The sequence below is a fragment of the Lepidochelys kempii genome, chromosome 1 (genome assembly GCF_965140285.1).
Source record: "Lepidochelys kempii isolate rLepKem1 chromosome 1, rLepKem1.hap1, whole genome shotgun sequence".
Taxonomy (NCBI): domain Eukaryota; kingdom Metazoa; phylum Chordata; order Testudines; family Cheloniidae; genus Lepidochelys; species Lepidochelys kempii.
This window is the reverse complement of record NC_136380.1, coordinates 337,876,699-337,899,289: the sequence shown is the minus strand read 5'-3', so window position 1 is coordinate 337,899,289 and position 22,591 is coordinate 337,876,699. Positions and strand designations below refer to the sequence as shown.

Here is a 22,591-nt window from a genome sequence, read left to right as displayed (position 1 = left end):
TCAATGAACACTTTGCCTCAAGGTGGATTCAGTTATACTGGCTAGTGTCCAGTTTTATAGCAAGTGGATCTACATCTATTAGTGTGCATAAAGCACTTTGAGATCTGTGGATTAATAGCTTGACCTACCTCCCTTTCAAGTCAAACTTCCATTCATTCCAGCGGGGCAGGATTAAGGCCTGACTGCACTATAGAAATCCTACAGATTATTATTATTATTGTTATTACAATTGCCATCAACTACTACAGCAGAACCCTATTAAATTAAGTCCCTGATTTCCCAGAGTTAGGGCTATATCCTTGTCTTTGATGGAAAACTCTTGGGAAGGAAAAGGAGGGTCTAGGAAACTGCACGGGATTCATGGTGCAGATTCAGCACAACAGTGGAGTCCGTAACATAGAAACTGCCATAATGACTCAGACTAGTAGCCCATTTCAGAAAGGCTGCATGGTCTATTGGCTGGGCCACTGAATGAGGTATCAAGACATCTGGGGCCTCTTCCAGGCTCAGCTGCTGATTCCCTACGTGACCTTCAGCAAGTCACTTTCTCTCTGTGCCTGTGTTTCCCCTCCCATCTTTGATCTGTCTCCTCTAATTAGACTTCAAGCTCTTTGAGGCAGGGACAGTTTGTACTGTGTTTGTACAGTGCCTGGCACAGCCTCCAACACTACTGAAATACAAATAATAATCCTAGCGCTGACAGGGGTCGGTACCAGATGCTTCAGAGGAAATTTCTTCTTCATCCAGGCCAGTTGTTCTCAACCTATTCATCACTGTGGGCTGTATATGTGGCCCACAATGTGCTACGTGGGCTGCAGGTTGAGAACCACAGTGCCCCCCGCTAAACTACCCCACAAACCCCTATGCCCAGCGTCCCCCACCCGGAGACCTCTCCACAGAGTGGGGCCAGGAAGCTGGGACCCGGACCCCGCCGAGCACGGGGACGGGCAGCCAGGACCTGGACCCTGCTGAGCATGGGGCTGAGCATGGTGGGCTGGAGCCGGTTCGCACCGGTTTGCTAGAACCGGTTGTTAAATTTAGAAGCCCTTTTAGAACCGGTTGTTCCGCGCGGGACAACTTGTTCTAAAAGGGCTTCTAAATTTAACCGGCCAAAAGTGGCACCTTAGGCGCCGACTCCATGGGTGCTCCAGCCCTGGAGCACCCAAGGGGAAAATTTAGTGGGTGCCGAGCACCCACAGGCAGCTCCCTGCCCCACCCCCGGCCTCAGCTCATCTCCGCTCCACCTCCGCCTCCTCCCCTGAATGCACCGCCCCGCTCTGCTTCTCCGCCGCGCCCCCTCACTCCCCCCCACCCCGGCTTCCCACGATTCAGCTGCTCACGCGGGAAGCCAGGGCGGGCTGAGAAGCAGGTGGCGGCTTTGCACTCCTGCCCAGGGAGTGGAGGTAAGCTGGGGCGGGGGGGGGGAGCGAGGAGGGCTGCCCGCGCCGCAGCAGGTAACCCGGGGGGCGCGCAAGGGAACCGCTCCCCTCCCAGCTCACCTCCGCCACCCTTGGCCTGAGCGGGAAGCTGCCACCTGCTTCTCAGCCCTCCCCGGCTTCCTGCCGAACAGCTGATTCGCGGGAAGCCGGGGGGAGGTAGGAGGCGTGGAGAAGCAGAGCGGGGTGGTGCGTTCAGGGGCGGAGGTAGAGCGGAGATGAGGTGAGCTGGGGCTGGACATGGGGCGGGGAGCTGCCTGTGGGTGCTCTGCACCCACCAAATTTTCCCCATGGGTGCTCCAGCCCCGGAGCACCCAGGGAGTTGGCGCCTAAGGCGCCACTTTTGATGTGATCAGTGTGGGGAGCGGCTGCTCCCCCTGCTCTCCCCCAGCTACGCTTCCCCGCCCCTAGGAGCCAGAGGGACCTGCCGGATGCTTCCTGGGAGCTGCCCCAGGTAAGCACTGCCAGGCTCCCCACCTCGCCCCCTGGCAGGTCCTTCTGGCTCATAGGGATGGGGTGGGCACCCACTACGGTGGCCCACGAGACCCTCCTGCCCAGTTCTGGGAGCAGTCAGGGGACAGGGGATAGGGGTGGATGGGGCAGGGATCCTGGGGTGGGGTCATCAAGGAACTTGGGGGGTTGGATGGGACAGGAGTCCCAGGGGGCGGGGGTGAGCAAGGACCCCCTCGTGGGGTGAGGAGGGAACTGGTTGTTAAGATTTCGGCAGCTCATCACTGCTCCCCTTGCTCAGCTGGACCTACTCTGGTAAGAGGTTAGGGGCCTGCTTCAAAACCCAATGACTTCAGTGGGCTTGGGATCAGGCCCTGCAATAGGAAATAGGGAACAGCATGCCGTGGGGAATAACCTGCGGTTTTGTAGGGGCTGAACAACCCCTGATGCAGAACAGGCAGCTTGGCAGACCTGCACCCAGCTCTAAGGCTTGACTGTTCCTCGAGAGAAGTTGAATTTTGGTCATTGCAAAGATGATTTTACTTTAATGAATTTTGGAAATGTTGATGTTAAAGGAAAGAGGGTTAGTGGAGAGTCACAATCTCAGGAGTTCAAAAAAATGCCATTTTCCCCCACGTCCAGTGCCTTCAGCACAAGACTATCCTTCCTATCCAATCAGCCAAATCATAACTCCACTGGCTTTATATCAGGGTTGGTATTTGGCCCCAGGTGTCTGACCTGCCATAAAGATGCCATCGTTTTGACCTTGCTGATCTTCAGCTAATGGTTAATACTGTAAAGCATTTCTATGACCGTTAAAATACAAGGCGTACGTCTTTCTCCCATAATAGCCTGACAATCTAATTTCAAAGTCATGCTGAATGCGGTAATGACCCTATATTATCAGAAGAAACTATTAAGTCACGAGCACAAAGGTTGTTCCTATTGATTTTCTTCTCAGGTTGTCATAATATTCCCAGTCCAAATCATTTCTAAATAACTTACTCTCGTAGAGCTTTATACTCTTAAATTAAAGAATTGCTGTAATACTTCATTGCTTTTTTCCCTTTCTAAAACTGCAGCTAAGCCAACCTCAGAGGATATTTATGAACCAGAACCTATTTTGCCTCAGCCACCATAAGCATGGTGCACTTCATGCAAGGAAGTGAACTCCTAGATTCAGAGAAATTATATGTCAGGGAGGAAAACCAGGGACAGCTCCTGGAATCGATGTTGCAGAAATGTTCAGAATTAAATGATTCCTGGTTGTATTACAGTAGCTGAACAGGAGCCCCGACCAATACCAGGGCCCCGTTGTGCTAGGTGTTGCCCCAACGTGTAGCGAGAGACTGTCTCTTCCCCTAAGCGTTTACAATCTAAACAGACAGAGGGTGGGTGAAGGGATCTAAAAAAATTATCCCCATTTTACAGCTGGAGGAACTGAAGCACAGGGAGATTAAGTGACTTGCCCACAGTCACTCACAGGAAGCCTGTGGCAGAGCAAGGAATGAAACCCAAATCTCCCAAGTCTCAGCCCAGTGCCTTAATGACATGACTACCTTTTTGGGTGTGTTTGGCCAAATAAAATCATTATTACATTTCACTGGCTGTGTGACTGATCGGCAAAAGTCTACTAATATTGAGGGGGAAAACAATGCATACACTAGTTAAAAAGAAAAGTAATTATTTCCCCAGTAGGCAAGAAGCCTTGCTGAAATGGGTTAGCACTCACTGAGGGGCAGTGACGGTCTGCAGACCAGGCTTTGGCTAAGCTAGGATTTAAGGGTGTATCACTAGATTGTGTTAGCTCGCTTGATCTAGGAAAGCCCCCAGGCCTTAACTCGGTCAGTGTAGCACCTGTTACAGTACATCTTGCTTTATCTTGACTAGCTTTTTAGAAGGTGTTAGTACCATTGAGCTAGCAACCAGGATCTAGCATCCCACCTTGAAATCCTAGTCTAGACAGTGATCATCCAGACAGCATCGTTTCCATCTCAGATGCTCTCCAAAGCTCTGAGCGCTTTGCTTGACAACATTTGTCAGTCTCTTGCACTTTCCCCTTCTGTAACCTAGACCTTTACTCCCACTGGACTTTTTTAAAGTCTAGTTTTCCCAGGTGAGTCTGAGATGTCTGCCTGTATATCTAGTTGATACACCACCTCCTCTTTAGTATTTGCCCATGCTCCCAGGGGAATCCCACCCCCACATCACAGTGGGTGTAGACAGTGACCCCACTTTCCCCAGTTAGTACCTATGAGACTGGTTAAACATTTTCAATCCCTGTCTGTCTTGCCATGTGTTTTCCCTTTTTAAATAGTGCCTCTACCTTTATCCTGAGAATAACGGCATCAGCTGGTCCTCTCTGACTCTATTTCCCCCTGGGGCAATTCACATGGAGTGGCTCACCAGCTCTGGTAAAGGGATTGATTCCCACTCAGAACAACACACGGAGCAAACAGTAAGGGAACACCATCTCCTGCTTCTCTTCTTTTAAGCACAAACTCTGTCAACCTGCCCAAGGCTGAAAAGATCTTCACCAGCTGTGAAATCAGTGCCTGAGTGGGGCAGGATTCTGGACCTACAAACAGGTGATCCTTATTCAGGCTCCAATCCAGCATGTGTATAACTTTGAGCATGAGTATCCCATTGCTACTCACTCACATGACTGAAGCTACCCCTGTGAATTAGGGCTTTGCTGGATCACGGCTCCTTTACAGACTACAGACCTGTACTCCATAGAGTCTCCATAAGCCACTTGGGCATGGGAACAGGATAACAACGGTAGATCTGTAGTGTACAACACCCCCTTAATATAGCTCCCTGCTGCATGTGCATTATTATCTTTCCACAGGACCCCTACCTCATTTCATACACCATCTATTCTGCTTGCCATTCATCCAGGAAAGTGAAATTGGATTGGCTAGTTGCATTTACTAGTGATAGCAGCATTCCCAACCCCAAATGCTCAAAAACCATGAGACTGACTTAAAAATCACAACATTTTAAAAATAATACCTATGGGATCCTTTTTATTAATTATTATTTGTACTCTGACAAAACTTAGGGGGCCCAATCATAGACCAGAGTCCTGCAGTGCTAGGTGCTGTGCAAACATAGAACAAAAGGATAGACCCTGCCCTGAGGACCTTACAATCTAAGTATAAGACAAGAACCAACAGGTGGCTACCAAACAGAGAGGGAGCACACTAAGACAGTACTAGTCAGCATGCTAAATAGTGGCCACAGCACACTAGCAGTCTACCCACTGAGTATTTATTTGCCTTCTTGCTTTTGAGCTGCTAGAGCTCATGTTTTCAAGCTTTTTTCTAAAACCGTAAGGGCCAGAGATGTCCTTTTTTAAAATGAAAGCTGCAGTTCTGATATCATCACATTCCTCCAGGAGCTTGAGCTTCATGAAAAGCACCAAGAGAGGACAACACTGTGATCTTCAACTTTGTTTTCTGATTCTCTGGCACGTTCACAGGTGTGTTTGTATTTGGGTTTCATCATAGCTCAGGGAGTTCAAATCTCCAAAGCCCTGTTTTCACTGTAATTCTTTACTTTAAACACTCATGAAAACATCTCTATTTAATATTAAAGTTTGCAACCCCTTCATTTCCTCCTCCACCTACTCCCCCTTTCTTTTTTAACAAACATTGATGTGGGCCCTAAAATGACTGGGACAGTGTGATTTAAAAGGATTTTTTCTCTGTCCCTCAAATCATTTATCATTACTGTTGAACCTGCCTGACTGCATAATCCTGTTAACATGTTAATTATACAGTTCCGTTGTACTGATAAAGATTGTGAAGAAGCAACTGGATTTTAAATCCAAGACTGCTTAAACTGACCTTTTGCCAATGCCAAATGACAAGAGCTCATTTAACATTTGACTAGGATGGGATCGTTAATGTCTTCATGCATCGCAGACAATGATTGATTCACAATAAATGACATTATCCCCCCGGCCCGGTGCAGTACGAGGCTTATGTACCTCTTAAGGCCCATGTAAGTCCCTAGCCCTATAGGCTTTGTGCTAAGGGCTTACGTGGTAAATAGACCTTCATGCTGCCCCTTGTGTATGGTGTGGAGAGACGACATTTAACTTTCTCATGATTTAAGAGTTGCTTCCCGGCATTTCTATTGTGGCACTTACGTTTCATCCGTGAAGGCAATTCCAAAGTATTCTTTCTCCTTCAGGTTGAAATGAGACGCCACCAGGTCAAGCAGCTCCTTGGCCAAAAGCTTTGGCTGGAAGGAAGGAAAGAAAGTGATCCATGAGGTTAGGTTTGATATACTCCCTTGATGCTCCCTAGCACAAGCAATGAAATCTCTTATACCCTCACACAGGGACTCGCTAAGGGACAGTCCTGTAGAGGGGCTGGAATGGAATGCAAGTGTCACCCATTGGTGAGTGTGTCACGGGTCTTCCTATGTGTCTGATCCACGTAGAATAGGAATCTGGTCTAGGGATAGCTAGGGAGCGTTGGCTCTTTAGCTGTAGCCATTCATGCTTTTAGCTCTGGAAGCTCCTGCTTCAATCCCCAGTGTGTCTACCAAGATGGCAGACATGACACAAGATCCTCATATCTGGAGCCAGTAATGAAAATCCTTCTTCAAAGGGTTCTATGAGGTAATTTACCTCCCAAAAGATTCTGAGCACCCTCAACTTCTGCTGACCTCATGAAGTGAATGAGAGTCAGTGGGAGTTGTGAGTGGCCAGCACTCACCACACCATGCCTCTGTAGCACTGGAAGTCAAAATCAAGTAGTCATTTAAAGAAAAAATAATTATTGTTTGTGTTGCAGTAGCAACTAGAGGCCCCAAGCAGGGATCAGAGTCTCATTGCACTAAGCAACGTACACATGCATAACAAAAATCTCCCAAAGAGATGACAAGTTAAGTATATGAGAAGGCGACACAATGAACAAATGCAGTGTTGCAATGACGGGTCTGAAGACTAACATCCTCTGTTTACTTGAAAGTGGGCCCCTTTTGCAAACCTTTGAGTAACTCTGTCTGAGTGTCAGTAGCAAAACCTTAAATCAGGTGACTCACATCCAGTTTTCAGTGGGCACTGCTCTGCTAACAACCTCTGCTCATGATTCTACACTGGAGCTAGCAAAGCTTAGGAACTCTTTGTAGACATTTACAGAATCAGTAAGGGTGGATAGGATCTCTTGCTGGGTCTTTGACTATATCCAGCAGCATTGTAGGGATGCTGTATCTATCACTGCTGCCAAACTATCCCGTTACATAGGTGTGAAGTTTAAACCAGAATATCGATTCCATAGCCTCCCTATGGGATTGTTCCACCCCATTATTTAAGCGAAGTCTTCTAATTGCAGCAGCTCTTTTAAGCAAGATTTTCTCCTTGTGGACTAATGAAAATAGTTGGTCCCTGTCTTCTTTAAACCTTCTCTTCATTTATTTGTAGACAGATAACATGCCTTCAATTGGTTGTCTTTACTTCAGACTCACCATGCCCAGCTTTCTTATCTTAGTTTCCAGAGCTTTTTTATTGAGTAACCTTTAAAAGCACTTTTCTGACAATCTGATTTATTTGGGCTTAAGCTTTCGTGGGTAAAAAAACACTTCATCTGAAGAAGTAGTTTTTTACCCATGAAAGCGTATGCTCAAATAAATCTGTTAGTCTTTAAGGTGCCACCAGACTCCTTGTTGTTTTTGTGGATACAGATTAACTTGGCTACCCCTCTTATTTCTGACACTGTCACATTATCTAGGCTTATGACATTAATAAAAAATGTAGCATCAGGAGATCAGATGTGTGGGACCAAATGAAAAGCACATCAGTTGTGATGACAGAACAAAACGGTTGCCTGTTAGGTCCTCTCATTGTTTGTAGGTGAGATTGTCATGGGATTTAGGGTCTTGGGAGAAAAGAGCAGAAACAAAGGCATGTTTGCAAACTATCTTTCACAGGAGCATCAAATCCAGATTTACCACTGAGGTTCACCAAAGGAGGTGTACCTAGCACTCCTGAAGCAATGTGAGGAGACCCTTTTGCATTGTATGCTTTATTTGCCCAGTTTATGTCTACAATTAGTCCTTTCCTCCTAAAATTTCCTACAATAGCAGCTCCAGTGGTGGCAGGCGCTCTAGTGTAGACAAGGCACTGGAAGCCACTAGTGTTTACCACCATGTCACTGTGGTCTTACCTAGACTAAAGCTCCTACCGTTGATAGCACTGGGGGAGCTATGCCAATGTTAACAATAGTTGGGAAATTTTGGGGAAAAAAGACTACTGTAGACAAGACCTGTGGGACCAAAGTTCTGTTAGTGACAGCAGCATTAAAACATGGTTATGGCCAGTGGCTACTAGCACAGTTTCCCTGACCACTGTTGATACGGATTGTGGCCCTGTCTACGCTGCAAATCCTACTGTCTTGGAGGACCCAGTTACAGTGCAGCAATTGGCAGGCTTCGTTAACACAACTCAAGTCAGCTAAGTGTTGGAGTCAATAGAGTTACACCAGGGATGAATCGAGCCTGGAGAGATTGACCGTGATTGTATAGGAAATATGTGGCAAAGCTGGGAGAACCGTGGTGTCCCAATGCCTAGTCCTATGCCTTACTCACAAGAACCTCTCCCATACCCTCCTGCAGCCCACACTAAACAGAGTCCAGTTATTGCTGCACTCATAGAGCCATTTCCTTATCCTCTGAAATACTTCCTTAAAACTTACCTCTGCCACGAAGCCCATAGCTCACTGGCATTGGTGAGGCAAGTGGCAGCCTAAGACATCTGCTGGTGTGTTTATTTAATTGTTACCTCATCCTACAACAATTCATCTGTTTTGTCCACCCGTTACATCCTGGCACCTGGAGTAGAGATTACTTATCTGTACAGCGACTAGCACAGTGGGGCCCTGATCTTTGCCTGTGGTTTTTAGGTCCCACCACAACAGAAATAATGAAACAGCAGCAGCCATGTTCAGACGCGGCTGTAGCTAAAACAGTTTGTTCCCCACGTATAGAGAGGGCCTGAGTTACCGGACAGGAAGGATGGCCTAGTTGATAAGGAAGTGGAATGGGTCTCCAGGGACCTGACTTCAGTTCTTGACTCAGAACTTCTTATGCCTGATCTTGGCCAAGTCACTTCATCTCTCTGCTCCACCTCTATAAAATGGGGGTGATATTTTCCTAATGCAGAGGGGTGTTGTGAGGACAAAATCCATTAATTATTGTCTGATGCTTGGACACTATGGTGCTGGGGGCTATACGAGTACCTAGATAGATACACAGAGACAGCTCAATACTTCATCACACTCACCTCAGATTAGGAGGATCAGTGGCAGGACAGAGTAGTAAAAATGGTCATTTCATTTAAATTTGAATGCCGATAACCTCTCCCCCCCACGCCTGCCTCACCTAAATGGAACCTCCCTTGGGTCCTTTTCCATCCACCTCCCTGCACAGGGGCACACGCAGCAGTCCTCAGAGTCATATGCAGCCAGCCGGCAGCAGCGGAAGAGGAGAAAGGCTTTTCTGTTTTCCTCCGATTCAATGACGACTTGACAAAGCACGTGCGTTGTGACGGCACTGTCTGTGCAGCCAAGGCCATTGATGGAGGCCAGGTGAAGCAGGCTCCCCACAATGGCATAGATTGCAGCCCTGAGCTCTGCCCCTGGCACCGCCTGGCAGCTGCCGCTCTGCTACCACGCAGATATTCGATAAAGGAGCCATTATGTGGCCGAGCAGAGAAGCCAGACGTCAGCCTCAGCAGCCCTGCTACCTGCCAGGGCGGAACCAAGCTGGAGATGTGGTGACATGACACCTCCCTACTCCCTAGGGCGGGAAGTAGTGGGAAGATCAGATTTCTCTCTCTGGGCAGAGAAAATAAAAGGAGTGCTAAATAAATGACCTGAAACAGGCATTCCTGGTCCTGCGGGGCACCAAGCGCCTCCTGCTTTGTGTGGCAGCACAACCATTCACCCGTCATCCTCAGGGAGCTCCACTAATCTGAATAAATGCAAAGTGTTTGCTCATTATTTCCGCAGAGTGGAAGCATCCGACTGATACAACTCATGATGTCGTCCAGCGAGCGGTACACTGGGGTTTCCGCCTCCCTCGCTTGCTCCCAGGTTGGTCGCTCTGTATTCTTCTGACCCAACACCCTTGACAAAACCAAAATGTCCTTCTTGGCCCTTTGCTGCAGTGGGTCTGGAGGGGAAAGGCGGGAGGGGGGGGGAATAGAGGGGTGGGGAGAGAGAAGTAGAGGGGAGACTGCTTCCAGGTATTGGGTGAGTCTCTTTAAAAAACTGCTGTATCAGATAAGATGGGATAACCCTTGTCTTGGCAGATAAGGGAAAGAACAATAGATGCAGAGATGGCTTTGGCTCCGAGCCAGGTTAGTTACTGGCTCAGCATCCCCGCAGAGGCTTAAGACTGAAGTTAAGCCCTGCTAGTCCTCTCCAAGATTACTTTCCTCAGTCATCCTAAGCCTTGTCACAGCTGTGCAAGGTTATTGGCCTTTTTAGTGCAATGGAATGAGCCCCTTCCTTCCCTGCAGAGAGCCCTGGAAGGGATGAGTGTCAGTGACTCTGATTCTTGGTGGCAGGAACTCACTGATACTAAGGGGACGGCCCACCTGGCTGGGACCCAGGGCAGGAAAATTGTGGCCGAGACAAGTGAAGTCGCAGCCTGGATCCCCATCTCAAGACAGACCTGGGTGCTGAAAGTTAACAGTTAAGCTGACTGCAGTTCAGGATGAGAACGGATGAGCCATGACCTCCTTTCGTGTGAGCTACATAGACAAAGAGCTCATTAGCCATGTCCATGGCATGTTTTAATTCATTATTAATTTCTGGACTTAACCTTCCAGAGGATGCTTGTTTTGCATTAATAAAACCTCCACCTTAGACACAACGAAGAAAAGCAGGTTAGCCCAATGGAGCAGAGGGGTCTGCGGTATGACTGGGCATTATTGGGACATTAGGACTTCTCTGCATTAAAATATATCATCCAGACAAGGTCTGCAGGTTGGATCCTGATGTCACTCCTGTAGGTGTAAATGGGGAATACTGGAGTTATTCCTGATTTACAATCATGTAAACGCGATCAAAACGTGTCCTCAAGTGTGCAAAATTGCAGGGTCAGACCGAAGTGCATTAGTGCCCTACTAGGCTAGTATCTGGCACCCCTCTGCCTCAGCCAGTCTCTGTTTCCTTCCCATCCAGCCTACTCTGCAACCCACACTCTGCCCTGTCCTCAGTTATCTCCATTTCTGCTCAGTTGACCGCAACAGCGCCCAGAATCTCTTGTGCTGGCTGTGGCATCATTTCTAAGGGCAGGAAAGGGTTATGAGAAATATCCAACGCACAGCAGCAGCAGGCTGCTGGGCCAAAACTGGGACAGGGCAGGTGATCAGAAACTCGCATCTGGAGTAGTGAGGGCTGAAAGCCGGTTTGTTGGTGAGGGATATGGTACCAGGGCTATTCTTCCAGTATTTTCTTCCACAGGGTGCCCTAGTTGGCTGCTTATTTAGCCTACGTCAAAGGCCACCTCTACCAAACCGCAAACTAAGAAACAATAATGCAATGGAATGTCTTTCTATTTCTAGCACAGAAATCACTGCAGCCCAGATCCTGGTTCTACTGCACAGCACAAGCTGGAGGAAAAGAGAAGGGAGAAGGAATCCTTTCTCTAAGCTGCAGCCTCAGGGATGGAACAGCTTGCCCTGGCAACTGGGCTCCCACTCTCTTGGAGGAAAGGTTGGTGGACCCACGTGCTGGTGTTGTGGAGCCCTTTCCTTGGCTGGCACGTGCCCTGTCCCCACGCCCCTGCTGCATGGCAGCGTGTGGGGGAGAGCCCTTCAAGAGCTGGATTCCCACCTGGCCTCCTCAATTCCTGCTTGGTCACATTGCACAGCAGAACTGCCAGGGCTGCATGGCAGGCCGGGCCCTCTGTGCCTGTGACAGTCAGGGCAGCATCACCTCTGAATTATACAAGAAGCAAAGCTTTGGTGCCTAGACACAATGGTGATGGGCTCGTTAGGAATGGATTGACATGACTGTCTGAGTGGGTGACTTTTGACAGGCTAATAGTCTGGATATTGAAACCAGATCTGGCAGCTCTGAACAACTGAGGCATTCCTCCTGCCCCCTTGGGAAGGAAGATGAGCAGATGGGTATTCGTTAGAGGCTGCCTCCTTACAAATACAGCAACCCAAACACCCTGCAGCACGCTCTGGGCAGTGTCAGAGAGGTATTTATCTGACATGGTGTTCGATGCACAGCAGCAGCTCGGCGTTTCTGCCTTGATAGCGAGGAACAAAATCAACACAGAGCTGGGGCTTGGTTTCTGCAGCCTAGAAGCAATCAGCTCCCTACCCAGCGTGGGTCCTGTGGAACAGCTGCTGGGAGCCAACTTAGTGAATGAAGGCAGAGAGCGTAACAACACATGGCTTACAAGAGGACTAAGCAATAGACTGGCAGTGGTAGGGGCCTGGATGATCCAACAGTGTTGGTGTTGGTCCTGCTTTGAGCAGGGGGTTGGACTAGATGACCTCCTGAGGTCTCTTCCAACCCAGATAGTCTACGCTTCTAACAGGCCTTTCTCAGCTCCTTGCACTGATTGGTAGCAGTTTGGTACTGATGGGTAGCAGCAGACTGATGAGCCACCGGAGGTTTCATATGCTCAACTGGAGTCATGGGTGCTCAGCATTTCTGAAAAGCAAGTCTCCTGATGTCTGTGTGCCAAATCCTAAAGTCTTTGCTCAGACAACATTCCCATTGGGCCAGACCCTGAGGGCTGAGTAAAAATTGAGCAGGGACCTAAGGATTTGGCCCCAGGATTACAAAGGAGGCTGTTTTTAATTAAAAACAGGAGCAGATTGCTCCAAAATTTGAGATGGCCTGTACCAACCTCTGAAAGGCCTGTGTGTGCTTTGAAGGGCTAGTGAACACAATGTATATTGATCACAGAACTGTCAGTGCAGGCTTGGATCTATTCACAGAGCTGGCTTGGCCACACCACTTTCCTTTGCAGCACATGAAAAGAATGCAAATTTGGCTGACAGAGAACCCATCATAATATCCCTGATGCCGTGGCTGAAGCTGACACATGCTAGTGACAACCCCGGAGAATTGCATGAATAGATCTTTCGTGCATGGCAAATGCTATCTACATTTTCTTAGGTTCATTTTAAGGAGCATTCAAAAGTGACAAATTAACATCAGCACGTTGTTCATTCCTCTGTGCGCTGCCCTTATCTGTGGACTGATAATATTTTACAGGTGTCTCTTTTTAATTGGACTTGCAGGCAACTCACGGATGTAACATTGGCTGTGGAGGAACATGACAAATAGTAAAAGCAGATTGAAAGAGGAGAAGCAGCTCCGGCACACGTTGAGGAGGAGGGGAGATGGGGGAACACACGCCTTCCCCAGGAAAGGAAGAGGAGGGATATGCCTTCTAGATGAAGGGAATCTATGCCCCCTCTGCTTGCCCTAACTTGAACCCCTGGGAACTCAAGGTCAATTAAAAAAAGGGGAGGGGACTGCAAAGGCTGAAGTCATTTTTGTTCCACAGGTTTCAAAGGGGAACCATTTTACACGTTTTCCATGTTGCCACTGAAAGGCGAGGGGGTGGGGGAGAGGATATTTGATAAAAGCTACATCTTCCACTTCTGTAGGAAATGTGGACATTGTTGGGGGGTGGGGGGGAAATTCCTTCATGAAAGTTTCCCAGTTTGTTAAAAGGCTACTTTTGAATGGAAGAAAAGAGCTTTGCCTGATAAAACTTCAGCCAGTTCTAGTGGTAACACGTGTGTAAGAGTGAATGTGGTGCTCACAAGAGATAGCAGCAGTTCAACAGGCCTGGAGACCAAAGTGCTCTGTCCTCAGAACAGATATTGTTCGGAATGGAGCAGTGCAAACTACCCGTACCCCAGCAACATGCCTCACTTCTGACTTGGAGGAATCTCATCCAACAGCAAGGGAGCAATATCATTACCTGCTCAGTCTCGCACCCCTTACCTCCTCCCACACCCCAATCCCATGCCCCAGCCCTGAGCCCCCTCCTGCACCCAAACTCCCTCCCAGAGCTTGCACCCCGGAGCTCCTCCTGTACCCCAACCCCCTGCCCCAGGCTCATCCCAGAGCCCCTCACACACTCTGAACCCCTCGACCCCAGCCCATAGTCCGCACTCCTCCCGCAACCAACCCCCTTCCCTGTGAAAGTGAGTGAGGGTGGGGGAGAGTGAGCAATGGAGGGAGGGGGGAGGGAGTGGGCGGGGCCTTGGAGAAGGGGCAGGGCAGGGGTGTTTGGGTTTGTATGATTAGACAGTTGGCAACTCGTAGGTGTGATGCTGGCAGACCAGGTGCCAGTTCATGCCAAGGTCCCCAAGTCTCAGCTGGACACTGACAAATACATTGCTGGTATCGGTCTGGCTCATCTCTGTGTTAGTCTTGTTAAAGCAAACATTAGGATTATAAGAATGTGTTTAGTGTTTTAAACTTTATTGAATGCTTGGGGGTTGCTGCCTGCATTAACCTCTCTTATAGCATCCGTATCCCATATTCTCAGGTAATATTAAAGCATTTGTACTGTAAGACTATCGGACTCTGTAAATTACCAGACAGGAGAGAGACATTAACTAGTATAACGTCCTGGCCAACAAGGAAGGCCCATGGACACCAGACAGACTATTGTGGAACATTAAAGAGAACAATACATTTTGTTGTTCTGCTCTACCTGGCCTCACACCCCATGATGAGGAGCCACGCCAGTGAATTACTCCCATTAGCTGAGTTCACAGCTCAGAGCACAAGGGAGCTGGGAGAGTGGGTGGAAAGGGAATAATAACTGTTAACAAGAAGGAATTGTATCTCTTGGCTGTTTGGACTCTGGAGGGCAAGGCTTTCTAGGCATAAGTAAGAGAACGCCAGCTGCTTAGCCTGGGTTAGCCCTAAAGGATATATAGAGCTTGCTTACTATAGATGCTTCTATTACCTGTTGAAACTTAAGACTGTAACTGATTTGTCTACATACGTTTACCTGCTTTAGCCTTGTAAATAACTCGTTTCCTTTTGAACAAATCTACCTATAATTTATTATAGGATTGGCTACAAGCATTGTTTTTGGTGTGAGGTCTAAGGTGCACTTGACCTGGGGTAAGTGACTGGTCCTGGAGTGGGAGTAACATGAATATTGCTGTGGTTGGTAGGCCAAGGCAATGTTTCTCAACCTTTTTGATACCAGGGACCAGCCTGCTGCCTTCCTAAATTGTGTCAGGGAGATCTCCAGGATCTGCCCCAGTCCACAGACTGGTCATGGAGAAACTCTGGTCTAAGGGACCATCTATTACAAAGGCACGCTCACCTGGATGGTGAAATAGATTGGAATACCCACAGGGACTGTCTGTTATGTTTAGGCTATTAAAGTTCCAGAGGACTTTACACTTGATTGGTGAAATCCAAGTATAGACCTCACAACCCATTTGGGGTTTGTGCCCTGGTTCTTAGCCGTCTACCCTGAGGTTGATACTCATGCTCTTCAGCCACTGCAAGCAGCTTGACAGCTAAGACAAATGATTTCCTCCTGGCACCACTGGTCTGGTTTTGTAAGGTGCTCAGAAAGATTTGGTTGTTAGGTGGACATCCTAATATTAGAGCTATGCTATGTTCAGTGTAATTAGATCAGATCTCACGTACACTAGTGTAACTTCAGAGTAAAGCCATTGGGATGAATCCTCTAAGCCACCTGGCAAACAGGATTTCATTGCAATTTAGAGCAGCCAAAGGGCTGTTCTAATTTACTGTTGCTACAGTGGTCCCTTAGGGGCCATTTGGCTAGACTACATCACGCTCTGGCTCTGCCCACTTCCACTCCTGACATGTCTCTCGATGCCCTCTCCAAGCCTCAAGGTGTGTGAAGGTGGTGAATAGTCATCCATGCCAAGGCTAGTTTAAAGGATCCTTTGTGCCATGGGAGCATTGCGAAGGGACCTTAGCTAGGGCCAGGGATTTGGACTATTGACTTCAATGGAGTCACTCCAGATTTACATGAGTGAGAGCTCAGAATCTGACTCAGTAAACCAGATTCATAGAGATTAAGGCCAGAAGGAACTACTAGATCTTCTACCTTGGCCTCCAGTATATTACAAGCTATTCAGTTTCACCCAGTTATTCCTGGATTGAGCCCAATAACTTGTGTTTGACTAAAGAATATCTTCTTGAAAGGCATCCACTTTTGACTTGAAGATGTCAAGATATGGAGAACCCACCACTTTTCCATTGGCAATTACACGCTGTAATCAAGTCATTTCTCAATCTTCTTTCTGATAAATGAAAGAGATGAAGCTCTTTACCTTTCTCAGTGTAATTTCTCCAGTCCTTGAATAATGTTTGTGGCTCTTTTCTGCGCCCTCTCTAGTTTTTCAACAACCTTTATAAAACGTGGACATCAGAAGTGTATATAGTATTCCAATATTGGTTTCATGAATGCTATATACAGAGGTAAAATCACCTCCCTCCTCCTACTCCTGTTTATTCACCCAAGATCATATTAGCCATTTTTACCACAGCATTGCACTAGAAGCTCATGTTGTGTTGTTTGTCCACGATGAGACCCCTAGATCCTTTGCAGAATCACTGCTTTCCAGGATACAGTGCCACATTCTGTAAGTAAAAAGTATGTAGGGTAAAATCAGAGATGGGCTTGAGTCAAATAGTTCAGATCAGGATCTGAACTCTCCCCGGACTTCACAAAAGGGGTTTAGATCTGATTTGTGTTTTGTCCCATGACAGAGAAGCGGCTGGATTCTCCACTTTGTTACACCAATTTTATGCTGGTGTTCTTCCATTGGTATGTGGGTAGAGAATCAGGTCCAAAGTTTGCTTCTGAGTCTGGACTAAAATTTCCCAAAAGCTGGGGTCTGAGCAGATCCATGTGACGGTGGCTGTGCCTGTCTCTAAACAAGTTTCAAACATTGATAGAATGATCAAAAGAGACACAAAACACCAAATGGATGGATCAAATGGACCAAAAAACAGGCTCCAAAATCCTGCTAACCATCCTAGTGGTGACTGATTTTAGATTGTCCTAAATGAAAGTCCCCATCATGAGTGCATATTTCCCAAAAAGCAAAGGCTCAGATATCACAGTCGGACTCACCCATCCATTATGGACTTAGTGACCACTGCATGGACCCTCTATCACCCTTTGACTCCCTAAACAAGTTTAGCCACTGCTGGAAGGACTTCAAAGTTAACCCAAAGCTGAACTCGTCTTATTCTATGAGTGGGTTCAACTTCCCAAGTATTAGGTGGGTCACTGCTTGTAAAATACCTCTCCAGTTGTTCATCTGAGATGCAAGAAATTTACAGTCTGGGAGTGCTGTGCAATTGATCCTTCATATACTGGGGAGGTGAGGCAGAAGAGAGGAAGCAATTTGCATTAATACAAAATACATAATGTATCCAAAGCAACACTGACAGACTCATGAGCTAACAACTTCCAGGGCTCCTTGGCTGGAGGGAGGCTCACTGCTCCACTAGATCTTGGAGAGTGTTACAGAATAGAAGGAAATGAGAAAAATGGGAGTTCCACTCCTCCCTCTCTCCATTTCTCTAACGAAGTGGAGCTGTGCCTCTCTACTGTAAAAACGGTGTGGCTGTTTGTATGGCATTATAGGCATAGCGATCATCAGCAAAGCCATAAACACTATGCCCATGTAGCGTGGTGATGAGTGCATTAAAAATGCCTAGATAGATAGAAATGGAAATAGAACACAGGACCTTTGTGCTCCCAGCATATAGGCTAAAGGAACACATTATTCAGAGAAAGGGCTTTTATCTACTAAAAGTCAGCAGTGCACACATATACCCACATGCATTAGTCAGTACATTACACTCCGATTGCTTATGTACTATAATTTTTCTTGCTTCCATAGCCCTTGTGCATGAAATACAGAAATCCTTCACTGAGGGGCCATTTAGCTGTCAGTCATTCACCATTCTTTCCTGGTCATATTGCTGCTACCAAGGCACAGGCACCCAATTGTTTAACCCACTTTGTGCACTTAAAAGAAAAAAAAAATTAAGTCGATCAGGACAAATGTTTTGTAAATACAAAATCACAGTCCTTTCAGCTATCTGTGCATCTCAATGCAATGTAATAACATTGTACAAATCCACTCATGCTGAAGATTTGAGGCCTCAGGGTTTGGAGCTTTGAAATTCCTCTGATGGGCTAGATTTCCCATTCTTTAATTCCATATTAATGTGTTAACATACGGAGGGTGCATAATCTAAACAGGCTGAGATGTATTTGTGTGAAAAAATATTCATCAAAATGCAAGATGTCTGCAGAGGGAAGGTCTTATTTTTTTTATCACGGAACAGTCGAACTATGTCACGGTTGTGGACAAATGATGGGGGTATTATTCACAGTGGTACTTTCAGCGCCTCTTTCAATGAGTCAGTGTTTGACTCTGAAACCTCTGGCCCCAATTTACATAGGAAAATGAAACAATTTGCCTCCAGCAACCTCCTCAAAAATAGAGGGTGTGTGCTTGTGGGGGGGGGAGGGGGGGAGTGTAATTGCCTTCTTTCTTGAAAAGTGAGCAACTGCAGGATGTGTTTCAGAGTAACAGCTGTGTTAGTCTGTATTCGCAAAAAGAAAAGGAGTACTTGTGGCACCTTAGAGACTAACCAATTTATTTGAGCATGAGCTTTCGTGAGCTACAGCTCACTTCATCGGATGCTCAAATAAATTGGTTAGTCTCTAAGGTGCCACAAGTACTCCTTTTCTTTTTGCAGGATGTGTGTAACCATTAAGATTTATTAATGCCAGAAAAAAAAGGGACAGAATGCTTAATAGTTAGAAAAGCTACCTTTGGAGAAAGGATTGGATATACCACACTGACAAGGCATCTTAAAATAAACCCCAGGTAACTGAGTTATGGAGTTATGTTAATACTGAATATTTAACATCTTCAGAAATCTTTAAAGGCATTAACTAATTCTTCTTCGCAGTAACACTGACAGGGAGGTAAGTATTATTTTAGCTAGAGAAACCGAGGATCAAGTCTGTGCCTCGAATCAGTGTCGGAGCCAAGATTAAGACGCAGCACTGCTTGATTCCCACGTCAGAGCTTGCTTTCCTAGCTCACCTTAGTTCTGTGTTGACAGCAAGGGGTTCAGGTAACGCATAAAGCACAAGAGCAAAGCCAGTGTGGTTTGCTTAATCGCCAGCAGTCAGGGATGGGATAACTGTCCCGAAATGCAAAAACCTTTCCTCCATGCAAGACACAGATCCGCAATACAAGCCACAGATCCACAACTTTTCCCCCTTCCCTCTTTACTTCCCCTTCAAATTCCTCTCTTTTCCTCTCTGGCCCACCTACTCCCCACTTCTCCTCTTGGTACTTGCTGCTGGAGCAACTGCATTGCAAATACCTCTTGGAGTAGTTCGGCTTCCCCAGCACTGCTGATGGCTTGGGATAGAAGGAGAAGCTGCTTCTTGTGCATTTTCGCACTGCGTTTATTCTCAGGCCTTAAGCATGAAGCAAATTACGTGGCGACTTAGAGCACCACATCCTGTGTGGGACTCTGCAAACCCTGGGCCACCTCTCTGGCAGTGAGATCTGAAGAGGAAAGGACATTTTGCCAAGCACACACAGACTGCTTTCCCATATCGCAGGAGCCTGGGCTACTACTTGTGCTTGGGGCCCCATGAGTCATAGGCGTGATGCTACTTCTGAGAAGGCTCTATGTGGATTGGGATAATTCACTGGGCTACCCTTTCCCTTACATTGCTTCAGGGCAGGGTATTTTTTGTGTAATGGCTTAGACAGTGAAGTTCTAATTCACACACACACACACTCTCACCCTCTCGCTCTCTCTCTCTCATTTCAACCTCTGCTCTCCGAATTCATACCACTCACTGGATTGCTAATATTTCTAAAGAACCCCATGCTAACATCTCCCTGCTCCGATCCTCTGTTCTCCTGCAGACCTTTCCTCCTTTTCTGCAGCCCTTTCCACTGGATCTGGATCTTCAGCAGAGCCAAGCAGCATCAGCTGCACATCCTCAAAAGCCTCCAAAATAATGGGTTGTTCTTGCACAGGCAGGCAGAAAGGATCTGGATGGCCATAGACTCTATCACAGACTATGAGGAGCACAGGGATGGCTCCCTTCTTTTTTAGGTGACTTGATAAAGGAAGTGTGGAAGTCCTAATGCCAACTGATGTAAAAATTGCTTTTGCAGTGAGGCCAAGGTCGCTGTTAGCTCAGCTAATCAGCTGTGTAAATGCCAGTGAAGCAGGTTTAAAAGTTGCCCTGAGTCAACCTGAGCATACAACTTTAGTATTTGTCTTTATTTCGACTTGCTAGGTTTGGCAAGTGGGAGCGTGGGAACTTGTACCTTCCCATTGTTTCTCTTTGCACAGCCTCTCCCCTTTGAAAAGCAGGTCTCATCTAGAACAGCAAGAAACTTTCATTGTGAAACCCAACATCACCTCAAACTCACCCCGTTCTTTTCACTGCAGACTTGAAACCGAGCCCTGGTTTGCTGATTGGTTTTGCTAAGCTTTTAAGTGAACCCATGCCACGTTTACATCAAATCTCCTCTCCCCTCCATGGCGGGATGAGTGGTTTTGACAGACACCACGTAATGCAGATTCAGATGACTTTGATAAAATAAACCAGCCCACATGTGGCAGTTTTGGCTGAGTTTTGCTTTGAATTTCCAAAGAACTTGAAGGTATGAACCCAGAAAGACTGATACACCCACCTTTGTGAACTGAAACAATCAAGTCTCATATGAACATGGGCCCATCAAAACAAAAAAAAACAACTCCAAAGTCCTGGGCTACATTTTCCCTTCAGATCTGTACTCTGGAGCTCCTAGCCACATTAAAGATCTATTGCATACCCTCCACCTCATTCTGCACAGGGAGCTCTCCGTGACGTCTACAGAATTTGCACAAGCCAATAAGAGCAGAATATACAGCTTGCTGGCAGTTCTGAGAAAAGATCCACAGGAGGGCAGATAGACATTGCCCTAGTTTGGAGAATAACAGCTTCAAGTAAGTTAGAGAGAGGAGCTTTGTTACAAAGCAATAATATACAGCCAAAGTCATTCCACCCTTTAAGCTACCCATCTCATTTGATCTTCGAAGCCACACAAAGTTGGCCATGGTTAGTACTTGGATAGGAGACTGCTTGAGAATAATAGGTTATATAACCAGAAAATACATAAAGAAAGAAAGAAAGAGAATCTGGGCCCAAATTAGCTTGCAGTGTCTGTTTTCAACAAACATAGCTTGAATTTCAGTCTTGAAACAAAACCCCAACCAGGTGACCTATCATGGATGTTTCATGTTTTGTAACAAAAGTTTCCCACAGCTCCAGGTACATGATACAGTTTAGATCCTGAGTGAGACTGAAGCCCTTCCTGGCTATGCCCTAAAAATACAGCGTAACCCACAGGCAGTGACCTCAGTACAACACATTCTTGACTGTAACATTGGCAGGCAGAGTGTGGGTCTCTGTTCTCCTCTAGCGGCTAGACCACACAAAGAGGTATACAAGTCTACTTCTGCCTCGAGGCTAATGGCTTGGATCCCTTCGGTCAAGCAGTAGAGCCTGGCATGGCTAGAATCAGAGGTTCAGTCTCTACAGATGACTCTTCCAAGGGTCTGTGACATTGCACTCTATATGATTTGATGAAAATATGCTAATGAGTGTAAATATAATGTAACTGGGATATGCTTCATGCAAAAGGTCTCTTGTAAGGTATCATTACAAAGCTTATAATCTACTGAGTGTGGTCATCCTATTTGTATAAATGTATCACTCTTGTATCTGAAACTAGAAATATGAAATATAACTGAGGGCCTATTGTAATTATGCAAAGTGTGGGCCGTTAATGGTGTCTTGGAATCTTGATGGCTCCCATCAACCAGGACAATTGACCGTGGATGGCTCTGTTTGCAGGCAGGCCTCCCTGTGAGTCAGGCTGGGAGAAATGAAGGCTTGAAGTCTTACAGTGACATATTATCATGTCGCCTGACCTGGAATCCATTTTTAACCTGGTGCTTCTCCATTTAGAAGGAGAGGTGGGAACCCAGAGAGGGACAAAGGATTTCCACCTTATGCAAAAGATATATAAAGGGGTGGAACAGAACAAAGGGGGCTGCAATCATGAGGAATCCCCTATCTACCACCTGAGCTGGAACAAGGGCTGTACCAGGGGAAAGGATTGTGCCCAGACTAGGAAGGTGTCCAGTCTGTGAACGAAACTTATTGAAACATCTCTAAGGGTGAGATTTGATCTATACTCAGTTTTCCTACTGTGTTAGGCTTAGACTTGCATGTTTTATTTTATTTTGCTTGGTAATTCACTTTGTTCTGTCTGTTATTACTTGGAACCACTGAAATCCTACTTTTTGTATTTAATAAAATCATTTTTTACTTATTAATATCTGGGGAGGCAAACAGCTGTGCATATCTCTCTATCAGTGTTATAGAGGGCGAACAATTTATGAGTTTACCCTGTGTAAGCTTTATACAGGGTAAAATGGATTTATTTGGGGATTTATTTACACTGGGAGTTGGGCATTGAGTGTTAAAGACAGGCACACTTCTTAAGCTGTTTTCAGTTAAGCCTGCAGCTTTTGCGGGACGTGGTTCAGACCTGGGTCTGGGTCTGCAGCAGGCTAAGTGTGTCTGGCTCA

General features: G+C 46.6%; 1 protein-coding gene across 12 annotated transcripts in view; it reads right to left on the bottom strand.

Annotated features, from left to right (window-relative positions):
- Positions 1-22,591, bottom strand: part of FRMD4A (FERM domain containing 4A) — a 563,503-nt gene that overhangs the window by 133,255 nt on the left and 407,657 nt on the right. For all 12 annotated transcript variants that reach the window (XM_073328715.2, XM_073328720.2, XM_078851170.1 and 9 more), the window contains one exon: positions 6,043-6,137. In XM_073328715.2, coding sequence (XP_073184816.1) covers positions 6,043-6,137 — 95 coding nt within the window. The remainder of the gene's footprint in view (positions 1-6,042; positions 6,138-22,591) is intronic.